General features: G+C 37.7%; 1 protein-coding gene across 2 annotated transcripts in view; it reads left to right on the plus strand.

Annotated features, from left to right (window-relative positions):
• Positions 1-15,725, plus strand: part of lmf1 (lipase maturation factor 1) — a 538,909-nt gene that overhangs the window by 137,952 nt on the left and 385,232 nt on the right. For both annotated transcript variants that reach the window (XM_080206431.1, XM_080206432.1), the window contains exon 3: positions 6,344-6,492. In XM_080206431.1, coding sequence (XP_080062557.1) covers positions 6,344-6,492 — 149 coding nt within the window. The remainder of the gene's footprint in view (positions 1-6,343; positions 6,493-15,725) is intronic.

A 15,725-nucleotide genomic window follows, 5' to 3' on the forward strand; every position in this document is an offset into this window, starting at 1 on the left:
TTTTTCACCTGACAAAATAGCCTATTTCTGGAATCATTTTGCACAATGTTCTACACAAGCGTAACTGTAATTAACCCATTTGAGTTGTGATTGCTGCTTTCAAAGTCCTCTCGATTTTTAGCCTGTGTATCTGTCTGGACTATTTCATGTAAAGAGTACTTGGATATACAGGCTTTGTGCTGAATTATTGGTTAGTGATTGTTGATTAAAGTATGAATCACTTCTTAGAAAAACATTAAGCACTTACGAATAGAGAACTTAAGGCAATTGTTTGGAAATTCATAAATGTGGCCTTTTTATGGTTAGCCAGCAAAAAGCCTTGCCCATTTGTCACCTTACTAACCTAAGGCATTGAAGACAACTAAAGACTCTCTATGATGATTACTTCCTCTAGCAGGGAGTCCAGAACATTGAAGCATAACCTTAAGATTAGAGCTGGACTATTTATGGAAAAGTTGTCAGGCAGCACTTTTTCACACAAAAAGGAGGGGAAATCTGGAACGCTCTCCACCCTCAAAAGCTGTGAAGACTGGGAGTCAGTTGAAAATTTGAAAACTGAGGTTGGTAGAATTTTGTTAGGTAAGTGTTACAGAACCAAGGTGGGTAGTTGCAGCTCATCGTCAGATTAGTTCTGATCAAATTGAATGGCAATCTGTAATAAGCTTGAGAGGCCACGTTCCTATGAAATCAGTGTATGTTTGGGACCTTCCTGACCTCTGTGACTGCTCTACAATGTACCCTGCATTTACTTACTGAGCCCTTCTGGGAGTGCTAATTCATTGGATTCTAATGAAGCTATCTACAAACACTAAATATGCAAAATCATTGGTTTGATGAGGCTTTTGTTCGTCCTAATTTTCTCATTGTATTGAATCTTTCTGAGAATTGTCTTGCAACAGTGTAAAATTGAATTTGAAAGCTGCAATGTGATGATTCACTTGTTTACAGCAAGATGACACACAATCAGCTAGTTGGACAGTTGTAAGGTGAAATTGCCTCCTACCATTGTGGCACACCATATTATTACAGTAGGCAAACTGGCTGACTCCTGTCTTACATTCTGACAGTGACTACACTTTAGTTACAGTACTAAATTGACTATGAAACACTTTGGGTTGTGAAATGTGCAATGTAAATGGAAATTGTTTCTTGCTTTCCTGCCCTCTTCCAGATTTTCTGTTGCTGCCAGTTCCACGATTGGTTCCCCCAGAAGAACCCAACCTGAAAGAGGGCTCTTTAGAAAATTGCTCTCAAGTAATCTTTCTGAACAACTGAAAACCGCACAGCTCCAACTGAAAACTTAAAAATAATTGTAAACTCCTTACAAACCTCTCTGGAATCAACCTCAAAACTCCAGGAGCTGAGTTTAATGTTCTCATAAATACTTCAGCTGAAGGTCAATCAGCTGTAGCCTGACCTTTTTGACCAAGCGGAACTTTCTCATTATGTCTGGTTATGATCATAAGAAATTACAGCTTTTGTTCCTGGATGGGGGAATCAACAGTTTGAGAAATGCCACAGTAGTTTTCAAATTCTTGTCATAATGTCAGAAGTTATTAAAGGAATTGCTGCAATGAATAAAAGGCTTGAGGAAACCCTCCGAGTTTAAAATGCTATAATTTCAGCTTTCTTTTGTTCTCTGTCCGTGAATGAGTCACATGGAAACCAACCGCACATAGTTGTTTGTGATGGACACTACGGCATGCAGAGGATTTGCGCCTGCCAGATGTGGCATATAATTTTTTGGACCACTCGCAAATCTAACCACGGAGCCAGTAAGCACGAAAGCCATGACTGGGTTAGGCTAGCCGGAGTCACAAATGTTCTCAGAATGACATTCTGACGTGGTCGTTGCACTTAGTGTGTGTTTGCAGAATGCAGTTATTGTATAAATGGCTTTCACACAGCATGTTTCAATAAACAGTGTCATTTGTAGTACTGTAAAATGAAGTATAATTTACCTGTTAACAAGCATTCAACTGTCTGAATGGTAACCACAAAGTAAATTGAGTATTATTACTAGCCCAATCCTCAATCATCTAATCTGATTATTTACTTACCATGGGCATTCAAATAAGTAAATTTGAACCTGTCAAGACTAAAATAAAGTTGACAGAAGAAGTCTCAAATTCTTTGGTCTGAAATAACATTTAATTAATATGATAATCTGAAGAAGGGAAGCTTTCTATTGATATAGCGCCTCTCATGATCTCAGGACATCCCAAATTGCATTATAGCTAGTGAAGTACTTTCTGAACCCACTGATGTGTGAAACTCAGCTACCAACTTCATGTAGCAAAGCTGATATTGGATATTAGTTAGGCTGCACTTCGAGTAGTGGGGTAGACTTTCTGCTTCGGGTGCAATCAACAATCTATGCAAAATTGCACTTGGTCTCCAAAGTGAAGTTATGATTCAAATTTTGGCTCAAACCCATTTGCATAACTGCAAATGTAAAGTTTTATGAGAACCCGCACCATGTGACAATGGTTTAGAATGTATTAAGTCAATTAGTGCCTTGCATTAAAACATTCCTTGTTTTATTTAAGCATGGCAAGCCAGTGCTGTTTTATTAATATAACTGAAATTGGGTTTAGCAAAAATTAAGCATTTTTAATCTGTCATCCAAAACCTGTGAATAGCCTGACTTTCAAAGCTGTACACTGGCCAGTTCCTTAAACATTAAGCAATGTTTAATGTGCCTAAAAGTTTTTAGAGTGCCACCTAATATGCTAAAGCAAGACATAAAGGGCACGATTAGTGGAAACTCACTATCCTGTCAAGACTAAAATAAAGTTGACAGAAGAAGTCTCAAATTCTTTGATCTGAAACAACATTTAATTAATATGATAATCTGAAGAAGGGAAGCTTTCTATTGATATAGTGCCTCTGATGATCTCAGGACATCTCAAATTGCATCACAGCCAGTGAAGTACTTTCTAAACCCATTGATGTGTGAAACTCAGCTACCCATATAGGGATGTGTCCAGTTTTGTAGGAGGGTCTGGCTTTCAGTGTAATGTTTTGTTTTAAGCTGGTACAGAACATTGCAGATACTCAATTGCCCGCAACATAACTTGCACTTTAAATTCCATGATTTTTTAAATGCTGGTTTGCAGGATTTCGAGTGAAATGTGCTGATAACTTAGTGGGAACCTATATCCATTGTGTCTAGTTAAGGGTATCTTAGTTTTAAGAGGGGATAATGATGATTGCACAGAACAGATTTAAGAATTTTATTAGAAGAGATTGGAGAAATTAGGGTTCATTTTATTCAGAACAAGAAATCCAATGGGCGATTCAAAATTAAGAGATCTTAAAGTAAATTAGGGAAAAAATAATTTTCACTGGTTGATAAGCCAATCAGTAGCCACAAAGCATATATTTAAGGTAATTAAAAATGAAGGGAGAGGTTAGGAGAATTTTTGGACAGGTAACAGTAATAAAAGGGGAAGCAGAATGCACAATGATTTTTAAAATAATATATAATTGTTAGGGCCAGTATATAACAGTTTAGAAAACAAAAAATTTAAAAAGGAACACTGCAAGGGCAGGGTGAACTACATTTGTCTTTTGGAGAGCCAGCAGTGAGAATGGCCCCCTTCTGTACTGTATGGGATGTGACCTTTGACTTCCATCTGCAATGGGTGGCAAACTGAGAAGCACCCTGCCCATGTATCGATGTCAGCTTCAGGCCTGACACTCATTATTATGCTGCCAGTAAATTCTAGGTACCAAGTTGGCATATAAACATAAACAAGTCTACTAGGGTTCAATATTACAACAGTGAATTTTAGTTTCCAATGTGATATTGAAAATACCTGGACTTGAAAATATTTGTGTAAAAGGAACTACTACTTCTTTGTCTCTTGATGAGCAGCATCTTAAATTAGTGATATTGGAACCAAAGAGATCTAATTTTCATTCTCCCCTAGTCTGAAGATGTGCAGGTCAGGTGGATTGGCCTTGCTAACTATCCCCTTCGTGTCCCAAGTTGTGAAAGGATTAGGTGTTGTGGGGATTGGGCGGACAGTGCGTAAAATGCTGAGTCAGTGCAGACTTGATGGGCTGAATGGCCTGCTTCTGCACTGTAGGGTTTCTGCGACACAAAGCCTTCTAAACTTAAACTATGTCTATTTATCAGAGTTGAAATACGTTATATTACTATTGGTATACAAGTTTGATCTATTCTTTTATTTCTCCCATTTTCTCTTTGCGCTTTTAAGCAATGTCCTTTTTAACTTTGAATTAAAGTTATGAGTTTAGTTCATTTGTTTGTTTTGTCGTTACACAATTGTTTGAAGCAAGCAATTGCCAGGAAGGGAAGATTATTTTTTGTAGCTTTCAACACCATGTTACTAGCATGTTTTGTTTGGTAGCTTTTATTTAGAAAATCCTTCATTTTGAATATGGAACAACAGCCTGTTCTTAGCTATGGAGATACTATTAAATGGTTTGCAGGACCCCCCTCAGTTGTGCCACGGTTGAGTAGATGGGCTGCTGAACTCTTCCCCCTCTCTGCTTGGTCACCAACGAATGGTTGCAAGAACGAAGCTGAATTAATTCACCTATGTGTTTTTTAGTCCTTGTGTGTGGAAATGCTGGGCCTTTGCTGGACATCTCATTAACAGCCAAGAGAAAATCTGATCTGAGAACTGAACATCCACAATCCACATCCTGCTGGTACTGGAACTCATTTACATCAAAGTTGGGTTCTGCATCTTGAGAACAACCATCGCACGTGTAATCTGGATCTTTCTTGTAGTTGGGGGACTGTGGTGCAAAAGCTGCATTGTTGGCCAAATGGACAAGACAGTACATTCATCTTGCAACCACAAAAATGGCAGAGTATTTGCTACCTACTATCTGGGGGTTTTCTCATCCTCTGGGGAGAGTCATGCTGTCTTATTTAAAATTATTACCATTTCAAGCAATAACACTAATATGTATGGTCTTGGAAAAGGCTGCTCAGTCACTCAGGCTGTTGAATTTCACTTCTGCTTTTCCAGTGAAAACAGCCTTATGGCTTGAGCCATCTCTGTGAGCTACAGCTCCCAGTGAATCTATTACGCCTGTTCTAATGTTGTTCACTTTCACCAGAGGACTTGTGATGGATATTGGATGAAGGATGCTAGGGAGATGATGAGTGTGACTTAGGTGTGAATTGAATTATGGCTAGAATTGCTGAACTTACCGAAGTGCATTTGAACAAACTTGAAAGAGTTCAGAAATGGGCATCTGATCTATTGTGGGCAACACATACCAAAGCTACTCTGACGCAATCAGATAACTGAAGGTGTTGCCTTGCTGAAAGGCAAAACACATTCTGTCTGAACTTTGCTAGAGAACTCTTAAAATCCACCTCCCATTACCACTATCTCACTACAACCATACAAAAGTAAATGTGTGACAGAATTAAGGAGAAAAGACACCATTCTGCAAATAAGAGACAGAACAATTAGATCACGAGCCTGCCCAATCCTCGACTTTATAAAAGTCATAAGTATTATGTAAATGATTGAAAATTTGTTGAACTCAACCTGAGAACATATATTGACTTTCGTACAAAACTCAGAGTGTAGTAGACACTTCATTTTTATCCTGGGCTTGAGGAGGCTTACATTTTACAAGGTACTGTAATTGTTTGCATATTTAAATGTTTGCAATGTGCAATCCCATTATTATTGTGTGCTGAATTTTCATTTTAATTGTCTGTAACTGTGTTATGAATTATAATTGCTTATTTTCTTTGTATTGTCATCATCACAATTCAGTGCTGGCCATGATCTATGTATCTGTCTACTCCATCGTTCTGACTTATCCTTGTTCAGTGATAGGACGGTTATAAATGGCTGGAGGTAGATCTGGATGCAGCAGCTGACCAGGACATCATCAGTGTCTTGTCAAATTCTACACATTCCACAACATTGCACTGACTTGCCTTCAAGACCATTAATCTTAGATTTGCCCACTCCAAGAGAACCATTCTTCCTGCGCCAGGGTAGATCTAAGCTACTGAGGGGAGGTGATCCATTGGCTACCCTCACCTGGTTTGACCCACCAGTCCAAGCAGTTTACCAGGTGTGACTGCTGTCGTATGCTCACAAATACATAGAGCCACAGATGAAAGCTGTGTGAAGGTTAGGATTAATACAGGATGAACTCACCTATGAGAGGTGCTACCCTGCCTTTACACACCAATTAGATAGTTTCTTACTCGTGACCTAGAATTAAACAGGGCAATAGAGAAGCTTATATGTTTTACTGGGTATGTGAACAAAAGACAGTTGCACATCTGCATGCTGTTAACTTTTTGAATGTTCTTGTCTTTTATCTCCTACAGGCTGGGAGTCTCAGCTCCTGGAAACTGGGTTCCTTGGTATTTTCCTGTGCCCTGTTCTAACTCTCTGTGCCATTCCACGTCATACACCACCATCCAAAATTGTCATATGGTCTTTCCGTTGGCTCATTTTTCGCATCATGCTGGGAGCGGTAAGAGTTTTTTAAAAAAAATCATTTTCTGCAGATTCTGGGTTTCACTGTAATCTTATGTCATGCAACATTAATTAGCAACAGATGCATTGTAAAGATGTACTGTCAGGGTGGCTGGCTTGCGAAGAATGAGGGGATGTAAGCAAGTTCTTCTAAAAATTATTGATTAAACTACTGAGAGAATAAATATAAGATGTTGTATTTGTCAACCAAAACTAAATAATGAGAATAGATGTGAACATGAACTACATTTAAAGGTGTATCCATAACCATCAGTTGCACACCTCTTTTCACAATCAGAACATTGTTAAATCTTTTATATTGCTGTCTGATAATCGCATATTCTAGTGTTAGCTGCAGCTTTTAACAAAATATTAAGAGCATGCAGGTCTTGTGTGTTACTATAGGTTGCGAGCCATGTACCCAATTACAGTCACTGGAAAATCTAATAAGGAATGCAGGTGAAACTTCTTACCCAGAGTGTGGGTAACTTGCAACCACATGAAGTAGTTGAGCCAAATATTCTAGGTACATTAGGCGGAAGCTAGATAAACACATTGAAGAAAGACAGTTGGAAATGCAGATAGGGTTAGATAAAATAGAGTGTGAAAATGGCATGTGTGGAGCATAAACACCAGCATATATCAGTTGGCTTGAATGGCCTATTCCTATGTAATTCTGTGTAAAATGAGCTACGAAAATATGATTAGAGTATTTTATTTTGCTTTTTCCCTCAAAATGGATGTTTCAACTGGTGGATTGCCAGAGAACTGATTCATTCAAACCTTCACCTTAGTTATTCCATGTTAATACTATCCATTAATTATAAATCAGCAGTTCATCAAAAACAGGTGAGAAGCTCGGGCTATTAATAAGAAATGATAATACTTTCAGCCATCTACTCGAACATTCAGTTACATTTGTTGCTTATGATCCTTTATTGTGGGTAATTGGGAGGAGTACATGTAAAGAGATCAAACTTAAAAAGGTAACCTCATGTGAAGCAACATATTTGCCAAAGTAACAGAATTTTCTCTGAATTTGACAATGAAGATGATGTAACCACAACTGGGTGTGCTTGGAAATCACCCACCAGATTAGTTGGAAGGAGTTGAGAGATAAGATTCAGAGTCAATTTATTGAGTTAAATCTCCAGACAACGATAGTCAGTAAAGGAAGATTACCAGCTACTGACTTTCCAGCTAAAAGTCGCTGTTATCATACCAACAAGAATTTGAGATCCTAAACGGCTCAGGAATAGAATCCCTACAGATCAAGAATAACTATCAGCTCAAAAAGCAAATTGGCCAGTTTCACGAAAAAAAAAATTACTTATGTACAGAGTTTGTTGGTTTGGGTAAAATAGGCCAGAGCAAAACTCTGCTTTGAGAAATGAGGCAATCATGTAGGTTAGCCCTCCAGCCTATACGGAAGGCTGAAACGTTCACCATGTGTTCTGAGTTAACTGAGCTTATGTCAAGGATTGTATAAAGGCTGTAGGTTATTGTTTAGAGGGATGGTAAATTGTATAATGACAGTAGTGTCATCTTTTTATAGTAATATTTCCATTATTTTTAGATGCTTTTAGCAAAGAAGAGTGGATATATTTTAACTGTTGACTTTGGTAGTCTTGGTCTTTATGTCAAAAGAATTTCCAATACACAACATTTCCTGAACTGGGAAGCATTCCAAAAAGAATTGTTTGTCTCGTTTTGCTGTTTAAAGATTGTAAAAATAGCCTTCTGTGGAAGATCTTTAAACTCTTACGGATTCATTTAATCAATATCCTCTCTTAAATATCTATACAACCAATATCTTACAACTCTTTCCTCCTACTGTAGTTCCCTTATAAAAAATTTTAATCTTAATCTTAGTTTGAACGTTATGGTCTGGCTTTATGGTGTGAACAAGCCTTTGCCTGCTTATGGGAACTGTTTTTTGACTGTGGATGCAAATTGGGAGAGAATCAACGTTGTAACAAACTGAATCTTACTAAGAGGAACACTACAGATTTGATGATTGTTTTATTTTGTTTCAATGCTGTCTGATAACATCACTATTTAAAAAGAAGTCTTGAGGATGCTGTCCATTTCAGAGCTCTTGTCTAACAATGGCATGAGCTGTAGTTCAATTCTCCCTTCTCAGGTAAGATGTTAGGGAGTGAATGGGTGACACCTGTAGGATAATATAAGAGAAACATTATTGAAGAAGAGAGCAAAATTATTTAACATACTAACCTTGTTGGAAGAACAAAGACTTTGAGGCATCTGATCCATCATGAGACTTTGAAACTAAGTTAGGTCAAGTAGTTTTGGTCAGTTGAAACAGAACTGAAAAAAATGTATACCTAAATCAACTTGAGCAGTGAAGAAAACAGGGGACATATAATAAGTATACAGATCTTCACAGAATAAATGTGAGAAATTAGCGGGCAAAAAACACAATTATCTTTTAATGGTCTGAAATAATCTGTATTTTTAATATTTGAAGGCAGCTTCTGTTCAAAGCATGAATATTATGGTAGCAAGTAATCTTTAGCCTCATTTCTCTGACTGCTGTTAACTTGCAACAAATTGCAGCTGTCTTATGTAAATGGTCAAGAATAAATTGTGCAGAGTTTATACTTGGATCACAACTCAAGAGTAAATGCCTTCACTTGTCACTGGAGTTGACCTCTCCTGCTCAGTGGGAGGTTTGCATTATGGTGATAGATGCACCCTTTTTGTCAATCTCTTTCCATTTACTGCAGGAAGAAACATCCAATGCGTGCTTCAAGCTCTTCATACAGACATAGTGCAAAAAGCTGGACATCTGCATGTGTAAACCTTGAGAAATTGAAATCAGCTTGAATATCATGACCTGAATATTTATTATGTCCACCGTTACTATACACGTAGACTTATTCTATTTTTGACTGTTTGTAGAGTTACACATTGGTGGGTCAAGTTACAAACCACTGAAATGGAGTGTGTTCATTTCTCGTTTCTTTTGGTCAAACGTATAGAAATACATCTCTATGAGCCTGGGGCTGGACATTCAACATCACATTCGTGATGAGAAAATGACTGAGTGATCCTAGTAATCCCCACTGATTACATTGATTAAGACAGTCATTAAATCATTGTCACTGACGGCATCAAATGAATTGGAAATATTGATTATTGCTTTGCTTTTTAAAGTAACTTCTAAAAATATTTCTGATACCTTTATGCTGACTTCTGATTTCAATATTGGCACATTGACCAATGTTTCTGCTTTGTTTTGTTGTGTTCAATTAAAGCAAAATTGAGATCTGAAAACCTTGAAAATCATTGTCTTAATAACATAAAAACTCCATCGCTTTTTTGAAGAACTTAAGTTTTAGCATTAAATGTATAGTTAAAACTTAATCTGATCTGTCCTGTTTGAGATCTGTGGAACGAGGAAAGATGGAGAATGGGAAAGAGGACCTGGAATCACTTAAAATGTTTCTCTGGGGGATTCTAGGGCTCTTTTCGATGGATGAATTGGGCCAAATGGCTTCCTTCATCCGTAATTACTTCATGATTGGCACTTTTTTGTTTATCTTACTCATCATCTACAATGTACAGCAAGGAGGCAACTGTTTTCTTTCAGTACAGTCTTTCTTTATGGTATAACTTTGCCAAACATGCACATTTATCAACTATGTTAAGGAAATAAGTTATTTAGCTGACGACAAAAACAAACTGTTGTAGTCTATTTTGCAGGAAAATATTTGCATACTTCATAAATGTACATATTCATGATAAATGGCTTTCAAAACACAGACTTTGCTCTTCCCTTCTTCGATACTATATTGCAAAATGAGAAATCAAAGGGCTACTTGCAAGGACTGAGGTACTGAATCCGTTAAAGCTTCGTTCAGCTTTGTTCTCAGTGACTTGCTGGACGTAATTCACATGATCGTTCATATATGTTATACAGGATTAAGAGATGTGGGGCAAGTTCAAGGAGTTTTTCAGTATGAGGTATCACAATACCTTGAAAGGTTGCTCCTTGCTGGAAATAACTTGTCTTTTGCACAGCTACTCTGCATATGGTCCTAGTTGCTACATTTCGATCCTTTCCAGCCTACACAGGCCAAAGTAATCCTTAGTCAAAGCGACCAGAAGTGGTTATTTTCTGTTGCCAGCAGTCAAGACTACCAGCAACGCGTAAATATTGCAAATCAGTTTAAGATGTCTAAGTGAAGTGCCATCCATCTGTTTAATGAGGCTTAGGACGTTAATGTCAGTGGGGGTGACCAATATAGTAAAATGTGAAATGTTGCAGATGGCTACCATTTCAAAGTTTGATTCTTAGAACAATCACAGGCTGCAATAGCTTATATTTCAGTAATGAAGTGGAATTCCTATGAATCAACTAAAAATATACAATTCCAAAACCCACTATCAAATTCATTGTTGTTTGGCTTAATCGTAGAATCTTGCAGCGCAGAAGACGACCATTTGGCCTATTGTGCCTGTGCTGCCTCTTTCAAAGAACCAGCCTGATAGCCTTATTTTCCTGCAATTTTTTCCTCTTTCAAGTATATATCCAATTTCCTTTTGAAAGTTACAAACATCAGCTTTCACTATCCTGGCAAGAAAACACAAAAGCAAATACTACAGATGAAGGAAATCTGAAATAAAAACACAAGATGCAAGAAATACTCAGGTTTTGTAATATTTCATCAGAACTGGGAAAAGTTAGAAATGTCACAGGTTTTAAGCAAATGAAACAAAATTCTTTACAGGACCTCATGAACCACATAAGGAATTGTTAGGGCAGATGACTAAGAGCTTAGTCAAAGGTTTTATGGTGCATCTCAAAGGAGGAAAGTGAGGTAGAAAGGTGGGAAGGTGTAGGAAGGGTATTCCACAACCTAGGGCATTTAAAATGGAAAGTCAGGATGCGTAGAATTGGAGCACCATAAATGTCATGGGAAGCTGTTGGAGGTAATAGAGATAAGGAAGGGCTGAGTCCTTGGAGGAATTTGATAACAAAGAGGAGAATTCTAAACCCGCAGGCTTAGCTGTACCAATGCCAATGTATGTCAGCAAGAGGTAATGGTTGAAAGATGACTTGATGTGAATCAGAATACACGTAGTAGGGCACAAGTTTATGGAAGGTGTAGATCGGGAGACCAGCCAGGAGTTTGATGGAATACAGTGGGTCCTCACTTAAAATAGTAGTTGCCTTCCCGAAAAGTTCAAAATCTGACGACTTTGAATTTTCTAGTAGTTTAATTCAGAATTCATCTGTGTATCCCTAACAAGTACTTGGTTGAATAGTGTTGTGAAGGCTGGAATAACAGGACGCGATTGAAGATCTTCTGTGAAACAGAAAATGTTAGTGAGTTTTGTCCTGTTTTTACTGCCTCAGACCTCAGAAAGGCAGTCATTTGAAAAATATGACAGAATGAAGAAAAATAATATCACTTAGCAAGTTAAGTTTTTTTCAGAGTTTAATTTACATTGGTATAATTTTAGATTTTGTCCTTCTGGATTCTCTTGTACAATCCCTATTAGGACATTCGTATATTTCTCATATTTGCAGCCACGTTTAGCCTTAGTGTCAAATTCTACAGTAATATTCTGTTCTAGTTTATGTTGCCTGCAATTAAATCACTTGTTCTTTTTGCCCTCATTATATTTAAACAATTTATTTTTGACCGTTCGCTTTAATTGTGGCCAAGTGAGTCTAGAAGTAGAACTTTTACCTCAATAAGTAGGACTAATCTTTGATGCACCTATTCTGTTATAGGTTATGACTTCAAGTGTTTACTCTACAATTTGAGCATATAAGGTAAACTGATACCATGATCCTGCGTGTGGCTTTGAAGCATACAGATTGGAATCATCTCTTCTCTGACCATTACTTTGTACTGCAAAACCTGGTATTATACAGGTTGTAAAAGGACACTTTATTTGGCCTCTGCACTCTGATCTAGGGAAGAAAAACAAAATGACCCCAAAAGAACATGCCTGGTATTACTGGTAATCTTACTGCAAAATTGTGCATGTGTGCAACTTGGCAGAGATAAGATTGAGTTGAATTGTGATGCCCATCACAGTCAAGTAATGCCAAAGCATTCTGACTATGCCCAGGCATGCTAAGCTTGTTCCTATGAATCCTTATTTTAGGCTAAAAGTGAGTGGATGTTAGGGGATGGGGGAGTATTTTGGCAAAAGGTAGAGGGTAGAAAAACCTTGTGCCAAATAGAAACACAGCACTGAATTACTGAAGTATTGCAGTGGTACATGTTGACTTGATTCAAACTTGCTGTAGATTCCAATATTATGTATTTGCCAGAGTTCTTTGTTTGTTTCTGATGATGAACTGAATGTCATTATCTGTATCAGTAGATGCCTAACATGTAGTACATAAATAATCTTGACAAATGTTGAACATTCTCAATCAATCATCTTATGCTTCTTCATCCCAAAGAGCCAGAAATACAAAAAGCTGTTTTTCCACAACTTAAGAAAGAAAATCAATTTCGTTTTCCTTTTTGATTTTTGACAAGTGTACGCATTTGGGGATTTTATTAAATTGTAGCCAAGAAATTACATCCAGATAGTGAAAGTGGCAACAGTGCAAGAATAGTGGTTTATCTGACGATGCCAGATATGCCTTATGTTATTTGGCTTCTGAGAATAAATGTTTGCATGTAAAAGCGGCCTTTTACTGTTCAAACCTGGCAATTCTTGAGAGTCAGCAAATGCCAGCCAATTCGTCTGAATTTCCCTCCTGAATATTGCTTACGTTAGTGCAAAAGTTAGTCTTGATAATTGTGGTATGTTTTGGGTTTAATCATTTGATTAGCCGGAATAGCAGATTTTGCAAGTTAGTACATCAGGAGCAATTCAGAAACTTTGAAATTTCCCACTTAAAATTGGGCCAACTTCCAACATCACTCAATCTTTATGACACATATTTAGAGTTTAGTGATATATATAATACGATGCATTGAGATTTTAAACTTATTTTTTGTAGTAAGTTATGACTAACGAAACCAAATTCTTTACTGTTTTGTTCCTTTCTCTTTTTCCTCCTTTCTCCGTCCTCATCTAAAGTTTTAATAGACAGCTCCCTTTCCTGGCAACTGAGTCATGCACATCTCTCCGTTTCTATGACTGATGGCTATAAGTGGAATGTGGGGATTTTCAGAACCTTTTTTAAGTTGATAACATTGCTAGTAATTTACTTCTCTCTGGTCTTGAAACATGCCTCCACTGTATTGTAATCTATAAAATACAGTTTGCCAATCAGTGTTTTATTATCTTGGTAGAAAATCCGAACATCCATCTGATGGATAAAAGCAAATTGCTGCGGATGCTGGAAAATCTCAGCAGGTCTGGCAGCATCTGTGAGGAGAGAAAAGAGATGACGTTTCAAGTCCAGATGGCCCTTTGTCAAAGCTGCCTTTTGCTGACCCTTTATCAGAGCTTTGACAAAGGGTCTCTTGTACTTGAAACATCAGCTCTTTTTTTCTCCTCACAGAAGCTGCCAGGCCTGCTGAGGTTTTCCTGCATTTTCTGTTTTGGTTACATCTGGTGGAACAGCTCGGTAAATGTTATGGGTGTTCCTGTTGTCAGACACCTCCTGGTGTCAAATTTGACAGAAAAATAGAGAAAGTGCATATTCTTCCATTGCATTGTTTAAAATCTCAAGTGATTTGGATAGAATGCAACTCTCGATAAACATGCAGTTGCACAACAACCACAAGATGTTCACATACACGTCTGAACATCAGAACAGTGTTTGAACCACTAAAGACTAGGGTAATTAATAAATGTTAATGTACTTTGTCAAATGAATGATTACTGTGAGCTGGTCTAAATTCTACTGTTGGCCCAAAAATAGGGACAAGAATAAATCCCTCCATTCTACTCCATCATTCAAAAAGATCATAACTAATCTTCTACAGCAACTCGATTTTCCCTCCCTCGTCACCATATTTCTAACTCTCTTCTTGCCTTGAATACAATCAATGGCTGAGCAGCCATAGTCCTCTGGATTCACAGTCCTCTAAATGAAGAAATGTCTCCACATCTCAGTACTAAGTAGCTTGACCCCTTATCCTAAGACCATGACTCTGCAACCAAAGGGAACTGCCTCTCAGCATTTACCTTATTGAGCCCTCATTTATATTTATCTTGGGTGATGGTCATATGTGTCATCTTATACTTGCTTCAACACCAACATAATGTATTATTTGCAAAGAATGCTAGTGACATCTAGTGGCTCTGCATCAATCTTTGTTTTTATTACTTTTTTGTTAAAGCATTGTCCAGTCTGGACACCCTAAAACCTGTCTGTGATGTCCAACTGGAATATCATTCGTCTGTTAGGCATGTGATCGACGCAAGTCAAGGTTGAGGTCTGTACGTAGTTGTGGAATAAAATGTGAATGCATTGAATGTTCTTGATTTTTTATTGGTGGCTTAGTAGGCTTTGACAGGACTTCAGTTGCTGACCATGGCACTGAAATGAGTAACTTGCATTTGATTTATGATTGTTTTGAAAGGCTGGGCACGCGGTGTCTTCTTTTAGAAAATAGACTGCTTAGGCTATATTTCACAGGACTATAAGCTGTTTTAGGAAGGAAAGGTCCTTGGAGATCAGTTAAATGGTTAATCTGTGAAAGGAGAAAGGGCTGTGATTGATGGGGGTGTTCATGTCACTGGTTATGAACATGACACACAGACACTTGTAGGATTCCTTCTGTGCAACGATAATGTGCTTGACAGGCATGTTAAAGTTAGTTTAATGCATGAAGCTCCCGTTTCCTTTGCAAAGGGGAGTGCACCTGTTAGGTTGCAGCCCTGAGTACCATGCTAAGCCTAGCAGGAGATGTAACACGTGCACTTCAGAAGAGGTTTCCCAGGGCTGGTTTCAAGCAAGCCACTGAACTTAGTGAGCCATGCATAACACATGTCCCAGTGAGCTACAAACCCTGATTCCATTTGACAGAAACTTGTAAAACTACTTCTTTTAAAAAGTATACATTTGAAAGTTTGCCCCTGTTCTTTTCTTCTAGTATGAGCAGGCTGCCTGGATTGTAAGGTTCTGTCACCTGTTTATAGAAGAAACATTTGAATCTTTCTAAAGAAGCGTGGCATTGAGCAACATTCCTATCAATGTTTATAACTACATCATTTATCAGTAAACAAGGAGCTAATTGAAATGTCATAGCTGTTATTTCTATTGGATTAATTTATTTCAAG

This window comes from Carcharhinus amblyrhynchos, chromosome 18 (assembly GCF_965287045.1).
Source record: "Carcharhinus amblyrhynchos chromosome 18, sCarAmb.v2.hapA, whole genome shotgun sequence".
NCBI classification, from domain to species: Eukaryota; Metazoa; Chordata; class Chondrichthyes; order Carcharhiniformes; family Carcharhinidae; genus Carcharhinus; species Carcharhinus amblyrhynchos.